At 59.2% G+C, this 16890-nt stretch overlaps 1 protein-coding gene across 15 annotated transcripts in view; it reads right to left on the bottom strand.

The window, feature by feature from the left end:
• TMEM94 (transmembrane protein 94) overlaps positions 1–16890 on the bottom strand; it is a 33786-nt gene that overhangs the window by 1369 nt on the left and 15527 nt on the right. For 5 of the 15 annotated variants that reach the window (XM_086688040.1, XM_086688043.1, XM_086688030.1 and 2 more), the window contains 29 exons: positions 12761–12880; positions 12305–12432; positions 11955–12091; positions 10070–10272; positions 9545–9696; positions 9066–9168; positions 8757–8843; positions 8366–8482; positions 7998–8054; positions 7638–7742; positions 7331–7495; positions 6900–7109; positions 6131–6446; positions 5465–5638; positions 4967–5069; positions 4625–4842; positions 3742–3923; positions 3514–3652; positions 3139–3254; positions 2911–3010; positions 2550–2658; positions 2165–2354; positions 1862–1939; positions 1489–1574; positions 1146–1227; positions 754–902; positions 571–665; positions 371–464; positions 18–188 (listed from right to left, as the gene is read on the bottom strand). In XM_086688040.1, the coding sequence (XP_086544166.1) occupies positions 18–188; positions 371–464; positions 571–665; positions 754–902; positions 1146–1227; positions 1489–1574; positions 1862–1939; positions 2165–2354; positions 2550–2658; positions 2911–3010; positions 3139–3254; positions 3514–3652; positions 3742–3923; positions 4625–4842; positions 4967–5069; positions 5465–5638; positions 6131–6446; positions 6900–7109; positions 7331–7495; positions 7638–7742; positions 7998–8054; positions 8366–8482; positions 8757–8843; positions 9066–9168; positions 9545–9696; positions 10070–10272; positions 11955–12091; positions 12305–12432; positions 12761–12880 (3986 nt within the window). Of the gene's footprint in view, positions 1–17; positions 189–370; positions 465–570; positions 666–753; positions 903–1145; positions 1228–1488; positions 1575–1861; positions 1940–1973; positions 2019–2164; positions 2355–2549; positions 2659–2910; positions 3011–3138; positions 3255–3513; positions 3653–3741; positions 3924–4624; positions 4843–4966; positions 5070–5464; positions 5639–6130; positions 6447–6899; positions 7110–7330; positions 7496–7637; positions 7743–7997; positions 8055–8365; positions 8483–8756; positions 8844–9065; positions 9169–9544; positions 9697–10069; positions 10273–11954; positions 12092–12304; positions 12433–12760; positions 12881–16422; positions 16552–16890 lie in introns of those variants that run through there. The other 10 variants (XM_086688042.1, XM_086688032.1, XM_086688037.1 and 7 more) reach the window with 7 other exon arrangements.

Here is a 16890-nt window from a genome sequence, read left to right as displayed (position 1 = left end):
CCCAGTTGGCAGCTCACCGAATCTCATGCAGCTTCACGATCTCGTTGGTGACCACCACAAGGACCAGGGAGAGGCAGCCCAGGAGCCATGTCAGCAGAGGCACGTCCTCCAGGCCAAAGTGGACACGGCTGTCCCTGTGTGTCCACAGCTGTAGGTCCACTGCCGTCTGGCCCACCTGCCCCAGCAGGCTGCAGGGGGGAAGTGACAGCCCTGCGTGAACCTGCCTCTTCTTGCCTCCTGCCCTGCTTTTCCCAGTACAAGTAGCTCAAGGGGGACAGCACTCAACCTCTGGCTCAACTCCTGCCTTCGAGCCCCCTAGTCTCTGCCCAAGTCCCCTGCCCCTCCCCCACCTCCGCCCGGAGATACTCACACCACGGGCACCGTCACGGCCCACCAGAGGTTTGTCAAGGGGCTCTTTCTCCACAGGGGCTTGGTGCGATGCACGTGGGTGATAGAAATGAAGACTGGAGAAAACGGCCAGTGGGCAGTGTTAGACTTCCCACCGGCCGAGGCCTTACCCCCGGGGTGCCCCACCGGCCGCCACCGGCCCCCTCCCTGGGAGCCTCTCACCCGTGTGCAGGACGGTCAGGGCCGCCGTGAGCTTCTGGGCCGTCAGCAGTCCGTTGGCAAAGTCGTCAAACCAGGCTGGAGCTGTGTCGGCATGACTGCCAAAGCAAGGGGTGGACTCAGCCCCCTCTGGGCCCCGGGAAAGTGGGCAGGGGGCGGGCGAGGGGGGGTGGGATCAGGACCCACCTGCTCAGCATGATGGAGGAGCAGTTGGTGAGGTTGCGGGCCCGGGAGCTGTCACAGAAGCTCTGCAGCGTGAAGCCAAAGCAGATGAGGCACGAGCTGACGGTGAGGCTGAATTTGAGCAAGAAGCAGAGCAGGAAGTAGTGCTGGGTCTGCAGAGAAGAGGGAGGCCTGTCACTCCCACGGCAGCGGCCCTTCCGGCACCAGGCGCGGTGGGCTCTCCAGGACGCGGGCAGGCCCAGGGGTGGAGGACGCTTCCCGGCTCCACACCACCACCTCCCCTGCGGTTGGCGGAAGTCCTGATGGAGGCCCCTACCTCTCCCCCAAGGCTCCGTCCCCTCCATGCACCCGTCCCTCAGGAAAGGCCCAGGCTCACAGGGCTCCACGTTGCTTACCTTCTTAGGAATGGACTGAAGGTTCTTCCCCGTGGCCATAGACATGATGGAGCTATGCGGGGGCTTTCCCAGCAGAGAGATGCTGAAAAGCAGGGACTTGGTGAAGCGTGGTGACTGTGGCCTTCTGTCCCCCAATTCCCGCATGGGTAGCCTTTCGGGAGTTTTGGGACGCGAGGGGAGGTCTGAGGAGATGGGATAAGACGAAGGAGAGAGAGCCCCCCAGTGCCCTCTGCACCAGGAGACGTGAGCACTAAGCGGGTCTCACAGAACCTGGGCTCCTGGGGCTGCTCGGTGACATCCCAACCCTGCCTGCCTGGGCACGGAGGGGCAGAATGACTCTCACCTGAGCAGAGGGTAGCAAAAGCAGGACAGCCACAGGATGTCAGTGGTACTCAGCAGCGGTGGCAGCTGAACCAGACAAGACAGGAACTGGACCAGGAGAGCCCAGGAAGCATGATTAGATTCTAGCAAACAGTGGGATGCCTGGAGCCCCAGGACCGCCTGGCCCTGTGCCCAGAGAGGTGCCCAGAGGAGCTGGGGCCACAGGGGCCACTATTCTGCTGATGGGGTCATTACCGAAAGCCCAGGGGTTTCACAGAGGCTAGGGGGCCCCTAGGCTGTGCCGCATCCCCCAGAACTGCCACCTCAGACTCAACTGGCCCCAGGCGGGGGAAGCGGGCGGGGGAGGGGCAATGCCTGTGCCGGCCCCACCTCACCTGGATGACCACCAGAGTCAACTGGCATTGCAGCAGGAAGAGGAAGCACTTGCGAATGCCGTAGGTGGCGTGCCGAGCCTAGGGACCGGGAGGGACAGATTGTGGCCAGGCCTACAGCTGACAGATCTCAGCCAAGAGCCAGATGCCCCAGATGCTCCTGCTAGGAAAGGGTGGAGGCAAATAACAGTGCCCGGGAAAGGCTCTCTTGCAGGTACATCTGCCCCAGGGAGCCCAGGTGGAGCCTGTGTCACTATTCCCCACCCCATGCAGGCCCCACGTCCCACCGCCTTCCCAAGCCCCCACCTGCTCAATGAGCCGGATGATGCTGATGGTCTCTTCTTGGCGAAATGTCAGGGAGCAGGGCAGGCTGTTGAGCTGCCCCGAGAGCTGCAGGGGAGAAAGGCCATCCGAGGCCTGGGCCATGCTGGTGCTGGTGGCGTAGCCAAAGGTCTCCCAGGAGCAGCGGGATGGGTACAGGGGATCCAGGGCGATGCTGCTCGGCGCAGGGGGAAAGCATACCCCTCAGCGACACTCCGCAAAGACCCCATCCCATCTCCCATAGGACTAGGCAAGCACCTGCTCCCTCTCTTTCCACCATGTCCAGGTCCCTCGGTCCCAATTAGGGCAAGATCAGCCGTGGAACATGCCCCAGCCCGTGTAAGCCCCCGCTCTAGGATGTCATCCTGACCTGATGTCGCTCTGGAGGAAAAGGCAACTGTTCCTGAGGTTGGCAGAGCTGCCCAGGCAGCAGGTCACCTCCCCATATTCCTGCATGATCTTGATCATCTCACACATGGCTGGGGTGGGATGCAGTCGGGGGGCACAAGAGTCAGGTAGGCGGAGCCCTGTGTGAGGCTCTGGGAAGAGACCCACGGGGCAGGAGAGCAGGAGACAGGGGAAGCAGGCCCCTCTTGGGGACAATCCTACCCCCAGGAGTATGAATATCATGGAACGATTGTCACTTCTGACTCCCTAGAAAGGGCACACCCGCAGCTCCAGCCCCCTGGATTCCCCAGCTCGTCCAGCCCAGATTCCTCTACGGTACTCACTCTCGGGGGTACAGTCGGTGAACAGGGGCACTAGCAGGGGCACGTTGTCAATGTTCTGCAGGTGGGGACGCACCTGGTGGATGCCTCGGGGCAGCTTGGCCTGGAGAGAGCAGAGATGCCAGGAGCCTCAGGACTGGGGAGGAGGGTCCATCCCTCCCTGCCCCCCTTCTCAGGGCCAGCGATTCAGCTACCTCTGGGGGTGAAGGGGCACAGACCCTGCCGTCATACCCGGTTGCAGTCCTCCAGGAAGCTGGGGAGGTCACTGTCTGTCGGCTGGAAGCTAATGAGGTCAGAGTGACCCTCCTCCTCCATCAGAAGGAGCCCTTCTGCATCATCTCGGGACACTGTGGAGATGAAAGCCTGTCCTTCACCTTGGAATCAGCCTTTCTGGGGGCCTTTCCTTGCCCTGAAGATGGCAGAGAACTTCCCGCATCTGGGTCTCCTCTCCCTCGCTGTCAACTGTTGCTACCGCGGGGAGACGAGAGCCATTTTCCAAGGGAATGTACTTATCAGGAAGGATCTGCGGAGGCTCTTTCTAGCTGTAGCTCCCAGGAGAGAAGTGCCCACACCCACCTCGTCCCCACCACAAAACTTCGCCCTTACCCTGATTCAGGTCATCATGCAGGGAGCCAGCATGGCTAGGGCTGGAGGGGGGGATCTCAGAGCCAGGCATGTCCCCATTGGGCGTGAGAGAGATGTGGCAGTTCCAACCTGTCTCCAGGCCCATCTTTTCTGCAAACACCTGCAAAAGGCAGATGGCCATGAACAGATGGGCCCACAAGCCCATGGGAGAAAGGATCAGGGGCAGCAGAGAGGGGTGGCTCTCCCCACCTTGCTTTTGAGCTCATCCTCCAAAGAGAAGTAGACGAAGCGGATGCAGGCATTGACCAGCCCGTCGATGAGGCGCACGATGTCCAGCCGGGCCTGGTACTGGGAGGACACCATGCCCATGAAGATCTGGCCGCTCAGGGCCTGCATACAGTCTTCCTTCTCCAGCACCTCCCCGATCCCTTCTTCAGGTAGGCACAAGGCACAGAGCCCGGCCAGGAACACCCAGGAACCAGCAGATTCCAGGAGGCGGCCCAGGCCACACACACAGATGCCACACCCAAATCAATGAGCACGTGGGCCCCGGGGGACCACACACAGCCACGCACACACACAGCCAAGACACACAAAGGAGCCAACGGACACAGGAGAAAAGACAACGAGAGGTACTCATCAGTCAGGTGACAATCCTCAGGAGTAACGATAGAGCCCAGCCCTGGTCCAAGGCTAGGGGGCTGCCCTCACTCTCAGCAATGGCCTCAATTCATGGTCTTTTGGGTCATAAGACCGCTGTGAGTCTGTCTGTTTGGTGGAGTGGGGAGGGGCAGGGTGGCTCTGAGTCCCTCTGTTTCAGCAGGGTTGTGACCTGGCCTTTTGTCTGATTCAAGTAAGGCCAATGTTCTATAAATACTGCTATTTTATAACTTTCAAAGAAAGCCCTTTGCTATCCAGTATCCCACCGGAGTGTCACAAGAAACCTATAAGGAGAGGAGAGCAGAGCAAGCACCTACCTATCCACGAGAAGGCTAAGGGACTGGCCCACATCACCAGGCGGTGAGTGCCACCTTGATGCTGCGCCCACTGTCCCCTCTGCTATGATGGACTCCACGGCCCTCCAGAAGCCCTCCCCACTCGGGGCCCCCACAGGGACGGACGTGCACAGTACCGTCAGAGCTCCAGCTGTTGCGGCGGGTGCTGAGCTTGATGGGGACAGTGCTGGGCAGCTCGCACATGGTGAAGATGCTGCTTTGGCCAGGCGCCTGCACCAGCTCAATGCACTTGCCGTTGAGTTGAGAGGACAGGGCGCAGCTCATGGGCTTGTAGGCAAAGGCAGAGCAGTAGCCAGACAAGCAGGCTCGCTGGTAGAAATCCAGCACTTTCTTTCTGCCAGGGAAGCAGGGCAGGAGTGAGGCGAGCAGTCCTGAGATGCCCCCCTGCCCGTGGGCCAGCAGGAAGGCAGATGGCAGGGCGGTCTACGACCAGCACTGGCGTGTGCCTCCTCACCCACCTGTCAGAACCCGAAAGAGGGTAGATGTCGGCCCCGTCCCAGAAGTCTGTGCAGGCCTCTAAGACCACGTCCGCCGTGCCATGGGACAGCATCTGTTCTGTACCTGAGGCAGGGAGGAAGAGGCTGAGCCGTGAGTGCCCCAAGCCACTGCTGCCCTCCTCCCAGCTCACTCACTCAGGGAACACCCTGCCATCCTCGAGAAGGGTGCTAAGGAGACCTTGGGGGTCTCTACACAATACCCCAGGCTTATGTGGGAGGTACCGGGCTTGTGATACAGACACTAGGCCGCCCGTCCTTCAAACAGTCCCGGCCCCTGTGGCCACGCCATCCCAGCCCCAGTCCCCAAATCCAATCCCTGCCACGTGCAAAGAAGACTCGGGACGTTATCTAGCGCTCATCTGCCAGGGCTGCCCCTAAAGAGGGATGCCTAAAAGAAGCTCCACCCTGCCAAGCTCCAGGAAGGTCTGGCCTGATGCTGGCCAAGCCTGGAAGGCTCACTGGTGGTGGTGTCCTTGATGAAGAGGCTGATCATGTGGCTGAGGGGGGGGCGCCGCTTGGTGACACAGGAGAGCCTTCCCAGCGAGGTTTCCTTCACCATCTCGGCACTGGGGAGGCGGTAGAGTGCAAGGTGGTTTTCCTGTTTGAAGAGCTCCTTGGCCCCAGGAGTGAAGCCTGCAGGGGGAGGGATAGCAACTCAGAGTGTCCGGGAGGAAGCACCTGCACCGCCCTCCCTGGCACGGAGACAAGCCCAGTCAGGCTGGGCTGCTTCCTTTCCCCTGCTCATCCCGCTGTTGGTTACTTTCCAAGACGAGATGAGGAAGCACTGCTGAACGGTGCCTGGTTAAAGGGGGTGGTCAGAGCCTAAGAGGGTTGGGGCGCTGGCTGGCTCAGTTGGTTGAGTGTCTGACTCGATTTTGGCTCAGGTCATGATTTCACAGTTCATGAGTTCAAGCCCCACATCAGGCTCTGTGCTGACAGCATGGAGCCTGCTTGGGATTCTCTCTCCCTCTCTCTGCTCCTCCCCTGCTTGCATTCTCTCTCTCAAAATAAATAAATAAACAGTAAAAAAAAAAAAAAAAAAAAAAAAAAGAAGCTAAGAGGGCTGACGGCGCTCTCCATGTGGCCACAGGGCACCAGTAGGTTCGGAAGCGGCGGCCAGCATACCTATGAGGCGGGCCAGCTCGCAGAGGCCCCAGGGTACGTGCACGGGCAGGACGGCGCTGTGGCTCTCCTGCAGGGCGATGTTGCACAGGTGGTCTGAGAACCGGCACAGCCGCTCCGTGACGCTGGCGTTACACAAGTTCAGCAGCACGTTGAGACCCAGGGGCTTCAGGGAGGTAAGATGCAGCTGCCAGTTGGAGTCATCGAACTGGATGCAGGAGGGGTTCTGCTGGTCCTGTGACAGGCTCAGCATCTCCAGGTGGTAGTCACACACAAAGTCCTCCGCTTCGTACGGCTCGCCCTCCAGTCCGGGCTGGGCCTCAAGGAAAATGTGGAGGGGAGAGGACAGCATCAGACTGGAGGGTTCATGCTCACGCTCTGTGCATCCCTCCCCGACACCCTCTCCCTGCCCTTGCTGACCTTCAGCTGCTTCTAGTAGCTACCCCCAACGATGGTAGTACCCAGGCCAGGGAGGGAACAATGAAGGATCTCTTTCAGGCGGGTGGAAATATTTTAGAGGAAGCCGCCAGCTTTCTGTCTTTAGAAGGTGGTAACTAGGAGAAAGGGCCTCACCCCGACCAATTACCATCCGTGAAATCCAGAAAGGGAGAAAGGGCCTACTTCCCGGAAGGGTCCCAGATGAGGCCTTGGGAGACGGCCCTGCCTGGCCAAGCCTGGTGGCCTGGGAATGGAGGCCGTGACATCTGCACCCCATAGCCTCTTCGGCAGGGAGGCCGGGACACCCCACGGCTGCTCTCCACCTTCCTCTCACCTTGCCAGGCTCTTCTTCACCACCCTCTGTGTCCCTGCTGAAGCTCACATTGGAGCCGGATGGGTGTTTGCTGCGGCCATGTGCTTTGTGGTGAGAGTAGAATTCAGGGGGCTTGGGACCGTCACCGGGCCAGTCACCGCGTTCCTGCTCATTGGAAAGGTGCAGGGAAGTGTTCAGGGAGCCAGCCAGGAGGGCATCTCGTTCGTGGGGCTGAAGAGAACAAGGAGCACAGGCCTCGGACTGGGGTCCCAACGGCTGCCACGGACCAAGGAGGCAGGGCAGTTATGTCCCTTCACTGCTGGCTGTGGGGGCTCCGCCTCAACTGCCCAGCAGATCCTAATGGTGCTCGAGCTGTCCTTCTCCCTCTTAGCCTCGCCCTCCCTGAGGCCACCGGCCGGGCCCAGAGCTGGATCCCCGGGAGCCGGCCATACCTCCTCCTCTACCTCGGGGTGGCAGAAGGAGCGGGTGGACAGGTCATCTGTTAGGTCCTCGTGGCTGCTGTGTGGGGGCTCCACCTTCCCACTGAAGAACAACACGGTCTCCGGGCTGGGGTTTGGCCATGACAGGATCCCCTGTTTGTCCACACAGCATAGGACCTGCAGGGAGAGACAGGAATTGGGAAGGGGGCTTGGCATTCCCCAACTTGCCAGGGTCCACATAAGTGGCAGAAAGGCACCCCACACATAGCCAGGCGGCAGGCCAGCTGAGGCGGGGTCCTCCCACGGGGCACAGCCTCACCGTGACAGAGCCCAAGCTGTGCAACAGGCTGGAACTATGGCTCAGCGTTGGCGACGTCCCCTGGATCACCCGCAGGAAGTGACCCCAAATGCAGCGTAGCATTTCCTGGCGGAAGAGGCAAAGTCCAGCATTATTTCCCTAGAGATAGCCTCTGGGGCCAACAGAGGAAACAGTGCAGGGATGCCAGGAAGTTGGGGTTGGAGAGGCATTTGTCTGGGCAAAGCGCGCTGCCCTCATGAGACAGGAGACTCAATGGCCACAAGGCAGGGGAGCCCCAGGGTTCCACAAGGGGCCAGCTTGAGGGAGCTCGGGTCGGTGCCTACGGGGGCCTGGGGCCAAAGGTGTCCCAGGTGAGCATACCTGAGAGGAGACGGCTTCTGTATAGCTGCTGAGAGTGTCCTCCGAGAACTTGGCCAGCTGCACAGAGAAGAGGGAGCCGGCTCAGGGGGCCACCCTCACACAGGCCTCTGAGCTGGAAGGTGGGGGGTCCCACGCCAGCAAGGCTCCGAACGCCGTTGGTAAAGGACACCTGGGCAGTCCCCGAATCCCCTGTCTGCTGAGCGCCAGGACAGACGCTCACCGGCCTCTCCCAGGCCTGGCCTGGAGAGCTGCCCAAGTCCTGCCCACATGCCGGGCCCACAGTCTGCACCCATTCGCTGGGCACCCTCTTTTTGCTCCTGGTTTGTATTCTTTTCGCACTGTCCCCCAGATGCCTTGGAACAACCTACCAAGGAGCTGGGAGAGGCCTTGCTCATCTGAGCCAGGACGCGGGCTTCTCCACAGGCGGTCGCCAGAACCCAGAGGGCTGGAAAGAGCAGGGGGAGGACAGGCAGGACGCCGTTCACCTGGGAAAGCGCGAACCACACTGAAGGCTCCCAAGGAGCTGCTGGCCTGGAAGGAGGGAGGGAGGGAAGGGCTTCCCCGGCCCTGAAGCCATTCCCTGAGTAGAAAGGGACAGCTGTCCAGGGCAAGAAGAGAAGAAGGAAAGCAGGCATTCTTAAGTTTGAAGCCTGAGGGACCCTGGGGCTACAGAGAGGAAGGAACAGTCAGGGCACCGTGAGGGGACCCAGGCTCCACAGAAAGTGCAAAGCACGACAGTCGGGATAGGGTGGGGGTTACCTGTAGCTGGAGGAGGGTGTACTGCCAGGACGTGACCCCAGGGGCATTCAGCATAAAGCGCAGGGCATTGGTGATGAGGAAGCCAGCCTTTGGGGCACAGGAGAGGTGCAGCCTTAGCCCCCACCACCCAGAGAGACACTCGGGCTCTAAGGTTCCCTTTCCTCTGCCCACTTACATGCCCCCAACCCCAGCACTGGCCAGCTCACTCTGGGATCCCTGTCTTCACTCACACGCTCACCTGAATCTGGCCCTGAGGCTCCCCCTTTCTCTTGGCCCTCTCCCCTGCCCTGCGCGGCCCGCCTCACGCACCAGGACCACAGGCACAGCGTAGTGCAACATCACCGACTGCACCGTGAACCGCTCGTTGTCCAGAGCAGTGACTGGGCGGGACAGGGCCATGTCCAGGCACCACCTGCAGAAAGGGGTGACCCTACAGTTGTGCAAGCTCTCAGGAAGAGGCCAGAAACACGCACCTTTACGGGGCATCACTGAGTCAGGCAATCTCTCCTATTCCCTGGCCCCCACCAAGTCCCCCGCCCCCCAAGAGAGGGGTCTGGGGCAGCCTCCAGAGCTGTCCCCTCAGAGTTCTAACAGGGGGGAGAGGAACAATCACCCAGTCTAGGAATGCTCATGAGACACTAAAGAAAAGACCCCATAGAGGTGCCTGCCCTAAGGGAACCTCAGCGTAAACAAGGCTCCTCATCACCCACCCCCTGCCCCCAGCTCACAGAGCCACTAGGGACGAGGATAAGTCAGGGGACAGAAGGAAGGCAGGGTAGCAACCCTACCTGATGTTGTCAATCACGGGGGTCTCAAGGACACGGAAGAGTCTGTGCTGCTGGGGGTTCTGTGGCCCTTTCTTCACTTCTCCCCTGGGGGAAGGGGGTGGAGAGAAAGGGGGAAACAGGTCTCCCGGCTCTAAGACAATGTGTTCATCATCCTGCCAGGGAGGAAGGGGGAGGAGGTTGAGGGCAATTAACAGGTTCATTCGGAAGCCACCCTTCCTTGACAATTCCAGCTAAATGGAAGCAGTTCATTGGGTTAGGGACCATCAGTTAGCAAAGAGTCAGCTGTGGGGCGGAGGGTTGGGGCAGCTGTGGAACTGGATTCCCACAAGCTTAAGGGGCAGAGAAAAGAAAGAACAGGCCAAGAAGGAGAAAAATATTCTAGCCCTTCTCTGTTCTCCTAAGAGCCCTTGCCAAGAAGCCTGTGAGCTGGCCAGGAAGCTTCAGGATTAAGCCCTGGGGCCCTCCCACCATTGCCTGTGGATGCTCCCACGGCATTTCCAGGGGAGGAGAAAAGTCCTGAGCTACCTTGATCCCCCTCAGAGAGGCAAACGATTCCTGGCCGGGCCTCAGAGCTATGATGTCTCCTTCCACCAACAGGCTAACTGGCAGGTTGACCAGATGTCCATCTCTGTACGCCCAGTGCAGGGACCAGGATGGTGCAAAGGGCATGTGGAGGTCTGGGTACATGGCATCCGGCCACTTGATCTCCTTGCCATCCCTGAGCGCATCTGACGAGAATGGAAAGAGGAAAAGCACCTCACCCACAGCCCCACACCCCAGCCACCCAGCAGCACACACCATGGAGCGCGGCCTTCTTTCTCCTTCCTTTCCCAGAAGGTTTGCCGCAACCCACACCATTCACTCCGACTCGCCCAAGGTCACCTCCCCTGTGAAGCCTTTCCCACCGCTCCAGCCCAGGCACCGCCAAGGCCTCTGAACACCTGAAGCTCTTCTTCTTTGTAGCCCCGTTCCATTCAAAGACATTTCATAACCACGGCCGAGGGCTTTGAGGGGTGCAAAGATCAAAGAAGACACAGTCCCTGCCCTTGAGGAGCCATAACCGAAAAGAGAGATGCATGTGGGCAGATAACACCAAAGCAAGGCAAGCGTGTGCTCAGAGTATTAGGAAAGATCCCAGTGCTGCAGGGAGCACAGAGGAGCTGATGTGATCAGAGGTGGCTTCAGGGCAAAAGGGTGGGTCCTGAAGGAGGGGCAAGATCTTCAGTTAGAGCCGAGTGAGGAAGGAGCAGGGCAGGCAGGACAGCAGGACGGAGGCACAGAAGCAGGGAAGTCCGCAGTGGTTTTAGGACTGGGGAGTAGTTTTCACGTGAGGGTGAGTAGCATGAGAAGAGGCTGGAAAGGAAGGTTGGAGCCTGGGCCAGAGTTTCTGGGCTGCTTTGATGAGCAACAGGGAGCCATGGATGCTTCCTGAGCAAGAGACTAAGCTCTCGGAGGGCAGGGCCCATCTTTCTCAGTCACTTCCTGTGCCTGGCACATGGTTGCAACTCATTGGTCATTTCAGAATGAAGCAACGTCTTCTCACTTAGCATGCATTTATTTATTTATTATTTATTTATTTATTTATTTATAATAATTTAAAATTTTTTTTTATTTTAGATAGAGAATGCAAGTGGGGGAGAGGGGCAGAGGGAGACAGGAAGAGAATCTTAACCAGTCTCCATGCTCAGCACAGAGCCCGACATGGGACTCGATCCCATGACCTTGGGATCATGACCTCAGCCAAAATCAAGAGTCAGACACTCAACCAACTGAGCCACCCAGGCATCCCCTCATTTAGCATTCAAATGTCTCCTGCCCAGTACAGTTAGAGAAAGGTCTCAGACAACAGGTGTTTCTCTTACAAGACCACATGCCCTTGGGAAGTGGGAACCACCGTCTCTCAGAAGAACCTAACACCCCCGATCCATAGCTGGGGTGTAACCACTACCTGAATGAAAGGACAAGCAGAAATCTGACTGAGCAACCCCCTTCTTTAGGATCAGGGCTGCTCCATTTGGGGGTCCCGGCTCCGGGCCCCCACCCCTGATTCTTGCAGGTCTTAGACTTCTCTGGCCCATCTTCCCACCTGCCCTGGCCCAGTACCACCGGACAAGACAGACATGGAAGGGAAAAATCTCGCTGTTCTCCTGCCAAGAGACGGTGTTCTCTTTTAGTCTCCCACCGTTAGCAAGCCCGCGTGCCGTGCCCAGGCCACCACCTGCATGCGCCTAGGTGTCCCTGGCTATCACTGTCCTGCTCAAAAGAGGGCAGGTGAGCCTTCTCACTCTCTTGACGCCAACAGCCGCCAGAATGCTGACCACCCGTGTGCCAGGCTCCTGGCTGGGACTCGGGAGAAGAGCTCACAGGGCTCCGACGCATCACGCCTGGCACGCCTGACCCTTGGCCTCACCTTGGATTTGGTCAATGATCCCTCGGAGCCTCCGCTCTACCTCCCTGCGCTTCAGCCGATCTTGCCGCCCGATGAGGATGAGGTTGAGAAGGAGCAGGAGGCACAGCGCCGAGGCGCTCACCAGCTCGGCCCCGTGGCTGGCAGGAAGGAGTGAAGGGGGTTCTAGCAGGGAGAGGGGCCCCCCGCCCCGGCCCCTTCTGGAAAGCATGTCTGGTTCTGGTGCTGACAGCAGCCAGCCAAGGGACTGAGGATTCCTAACAACCCGGGTGGGGGGCGGGGGGGGGGGCGGGGTGCAGACATGCTAAACCTGAGGCAGGGGTGGGGCAGCTCCGAGGAGGGAGGGAGCTCACCTGCCCGCCGGCTGGCCCCCGTGGCAGCCCAGCAGCAGCAGCACCGCCAGCAGCATGAGCGAGGCGCCCGGCCAGTGGAAGCAGGAGCAGCGGTTACTGTGGTGCAGGAAGCTGCTTCTCCACATCTCCTGAGGAAGTGAGGAGGTGAGGAGGTGAGGAAGGGCGGCGGGGAGCGAGGGCCCGGGGAAGGAGCCGGGACGCAGCGTCCTGCTGGAATCTGGCCGCCTTCCTCCCACAGCTGCTTGACCCTGCCCCAGCCCTCCAACCGACTGGCTGCCCCCCCCACCCCCCCTCCCCCCCAGGGCTGCCTCGGTCTCCTCCTGGGCTCCTGCACCAAGTACACCCAGGACATGAGTCTGCGAGGCAGCCCAGGGTCACGGGGAGAGTCACGGGCCTCCCACGCCTCTCCGCCATCCCACTCAGGCTCTGGGCTCCCTGTGAAGAAGCTTCCTTCACCTTCCACGTCAGACATTTCTTCCGTTCCTTCAGGTGTCCTTCCAGCACCGCCTCGAGCTGCTCCTTCAGGATGCTGAGGGCCTTCCGGGTGGACAGGCCCAGGGCCAAGGGTGGCTCGCCCTGGGAGGGAAGCAGAAGGCCCTCAGCATCTCTCTGGGCACCCCTCCCCCCCCAGTCATTGCCTGGAGTGGCCTTCCCTCATCCCTCCCCCCTGAATCCTCCCTCCTCTTCCTCCACTAGTCCCAGCCCTCAGGGTGTTGGCTCAAATCTCCACCACGTCAAAAATCCCCTACTCCTCAAGGCCAAGTTTAAAACAGAAACAGACCCGCAACTCTCTCTACTCAGGGTTTCCTAACCCACCTTCCAAGGCCATCAGCATCTCCCCACCCCTCGCACCGATCTGGCCCCTCACCTCCCCTCTACCTCTGCTGCCGTCTTTATATTTCACAGGCCGAAACATAGTGTGTTTTTAAGCAGGGAGAGGATAACTAACAAAGAGGCGCTGTCTCTTCATTGTTTCTAGTAAAAGCATTAAGAAAAAAACCCACGATCTTCTGTTTCCACCATTTCACAGAAGGGAGGATGCTCCAGCATCGGGAAGGACACAATCTCAGACAAAAGACAGCTGCTCCCAGGAAAGGGACGACTGTCACGTCACCGAGGGTGGTGGAACGGGCACGGATGGGGGTGGTCCTGGGCAACACTGGGGACCACCCACGTTGTCCTGTGTGACCCCAGCCTGGCCTCTTCTTATTGACAGCCCCGTTCCTGGGTTTCGCTCCTGTTTTCTCCTTCTCTGACTGGCTTTTCTTTCCTGTCCATCTAACCCCACAGCCCACCCTAAGACATCTCAACAAATTCATATAAGTTTCCAGGGCAACCTCAGCCACCATCATGGAGTAGTTGCTCATCACCACCAAGCTTACAATTCCTGAAGTTTACCTCTAGCCTGACCACCGCCCTGAATTCTGGCCTGTTTACTCAACTGCTGTACTGCTGTTTCACAGGGCCCAGGAGTGGTTTCATCCAAAACCCTGGAATGTGGCCCTTCCGGGCCCAGACAGCACAGCTCCTGCAGTGACCCCCCTCCCCCCAACCTTACCTCCCCTTCCCCCTCTCCAGTCTCTACCTTTTCCAAACCAACTGTGACATCCAGCCACAGTAGCAGACATCAGATCAACTGACCGCGTTTATCTTGCCAATCAAGCCCAGACTCCAAAGCATGATCTGTGATCTGCTAGTTTCTCCAGTCCCCTTTCCGGCATTTCTTCCACTCCTGACGCAAGCCATGCTCTCCTAGCTGATGGGCGAGTACCTTTCTGCATTTTCCTACCAACAACACCCTGCCTGCCCCAGACAACTCTTACTCCCCCTTCAAGACTCAGCTCAAAGATCACCTGCTCTGGGAAATTTTCCCAAAACCAAGGGCTGCACTTACAGGAGAGGTTTGTATTCCAATAGCACACTGGACAACCTGGCTCACAGTCTGCATCACGGAGAACTGTCATTATAGATGTACTTGTCTGGCTCTCTCACCTGGCTGTCAGTTCCCTGAAAACAGGTCTGAATTCTTCCATCTCCACACACCCCTGCAGCCAACTGCTAAGACAGGGCCTGGCACACGGCAGCAGCTCAGTGAACGCTTGCTGAGTGAATGCACGCACGGATTCTGGGATCCCAGTGACATCTCCATCATGGGTTGTCAGCCCGGGATCTCTAGCAGAAACACCTGCAGCTTCTAAAAAGGTGGATGCCCAGGTCCCACCCAAATCCACTGAATCAAAACTTCAGAAGTTGGGATTGATGCACACATTGAATCTGATGCACAGATCCCCAGGTCGGGGGTCCTGGGAAAAAGAACACCCCCGGGGAAAGGAGGGCTGGGGGAGAACTGGGTCTTTCCCAGGGCCATCCCAAGAGCACCAGTGTGAGCTCCCACCAGGAAAGGTTCTTGAGTAAAAGGAGCAAAGCCCTAGACTTGGGGCGTCAAGAAAGGGACTGAGGTCATCTACCGAGTCTTGATCAAGGGTGGCTGAGCTGGTGACGCCCTGGCTGCCTCGGCCCATTGCCCTCCCCTACTCCACACCTGCCTTCCCCGGGGTCTGCCCTGGCTTTGCCCACTAATGTTCCAGACTTCCTCCTCTGTGCCTCTCTCCATATCCAGCCCTCTCCTTGGCAGCCTCGTCTTTCACAGGACACACGTCTCCATTACTAGAATGGGATGCTGCACGGGGGCAGTGTCCCCCGGCTGCAGACCCGCCCTGGTAAGACCCACCTGAGTGGAGTCCCCACACTGGCCCATTGCCAGCTTTCTCAGTCCGAGAAATTAGGACAGGCTCCAGAGCAAACCTGGCCCCAAGACTTCCCAGATCCCTTGCCTAAATCTCCCCTAATCCCCACTCTCCATGCTGGCTTTGGGGGATTATGCAGATAAGAGCTGCTTCTTCCCAGAGGGGATAACTGGGTATTTCAGCTCAGGAAGAAATGGCCCTCTGGGCAGAGGGCCCGTACCCTAGCATGGGTAAATACTATACTCCAGAGCATCCACCTCCCTCTGGCAGAGATCCTGGGGCCTTCCTGAAAAGCCGTGGTCCAGGACAAATGAGTGTCAGGTAAGGCTGAGGTCTGTACGTCTGCTTCCCTGACTCCTGCACGGGAGTGGGGGAGGGGAGGAAGAAAAGAAAAGGGGACCCGAGGCCTTCTCATGTCTAAGGGACTGGCCCAGGGGGTGACGCCTGGGCCAGGGAAGAAGATTTGGGCCAAGGAAGAAGAAGTTGGGTACACAGGGCCTCCCACACCACCCCTCCACCCCTGCCCGCTTCTCCCCCAGGAGCTTTATGAGCTCCCTCTCCGCAGGGGGAGACGTGAAGCTTCCCAAGACGGACTTGCCAGGGCCTCCAGGAACGCTGCAGTGAGAAAACCTCCCGGAGGCGGGGAAGGGCTGGCCTACAGAGGTAGAAAGGCTGCCCGCCAAAGAGATGGGGACTGGGCAGGACGGGGGGGGGGGGGGGGGGGGGGGGGGGGGGGGCTGGATAAATCCCAGGGGGCTGCAGGTCACGTGGGAAGTTGCTGGGTCTGGGATGCGGACCGTGCTCAGGAAGGCAGGCAAGGGCTAAGAGGAGCAACCAGGGAACCAGAGTGGCGCCCCTCCTCCAGCCAGGCTTTTAGACTTTGGACAGCCGCAGTTCCCCTCTGCTTGCCCTGTGGCTGTCCTGACATCCGCTGCCTCATGCCAGGTGCCCCCAAACCCAGGGCCTCCCCTTCCACAACCCAGAAACCGATTCCCTTTCTCTCTGCACCCGGCTTCCTGGGACTCGCACGCTGCTGTTCTCCAGGCGTCTCCAGGTGTGGGAGGTATGGGCCAGAGGGCAAAGTGCTCCTGGGTCAGGGCCAGCAGAGGCCTGCGGGACGGACTGTGTGTGTCTGCCCACGCATGTTGTGTCTGGCCAGGAACACCAGCTCCAGACTGGCGATTAAAGACAGCACAGCAGAGGAAAAGTAGCCATTCTGTAATTACATGCTTCCCGAAGAAAGTGCCTGCCCGTACAGGTAGGCCCTGGGGCGAGGACACAGCCTTCTGGGCCAGCCTCCTCGGCCTGGCCCCAGCCATGCTCATCTAAATGCCACGGCCCCCTCGCTGACACGGAACAGCAACACCTCACCCTGTCTCCAGCGGGAGAGTCCCGGTTGCACGTAAAATCACTGTTTTCTCTCACGGCACCTTCCCTGCTGCAACGTGAGAGCCAAAGCCGTGGAACTTGGCGGAACTTGGGCATCTTCAAGGGAAATTAAGAAAGGGCCATGCGCGAGCTGGCCCTGCCGGCCTTTCTCAATACACGAGTGAGGCTGGGCGCCGGGGGGGGGGACCCTGTACATGGATGCGTATGGTTGGTTTGAGAAAGAAGGACCTGACTCGTACACACGCCACCCGAAGGTCTGCTTTTCTTGTCTACAGGGCCAAGAAAGCTGCCCCAGCCTTAAGTACCCACAGGGAGTAAGAGATTCTTCCTGCTTCCAGATGCTCAAAATCTGCCACTCCGCCCCACCGCCAGACACCTCCCAAGACGTTCCCAGGGTGAGGCAGGATGGCTGGTCGAGATCTCTACACCAGAGGCAGGCTCCTGCCTCCC

The sequence above is a fragment of the Puma concolor genome, chromosome E1 (genome assembly GCF_028749965.1).
Source record: "Puma concolor isolate L17-30 chromosome E1, mPumCon1.1.hap2, whole genome shotgun sequence".
Lineage (NCBI taxonomy): Eukaryota > Metazoa > Chordata > Mammalia > Carnivora > Felidae > Puma > Puma concolor.
Note: the sequence above shows the minus strand (reverse complement) of the source record. Positions and strands in the feature narration are given on the sequence as shown.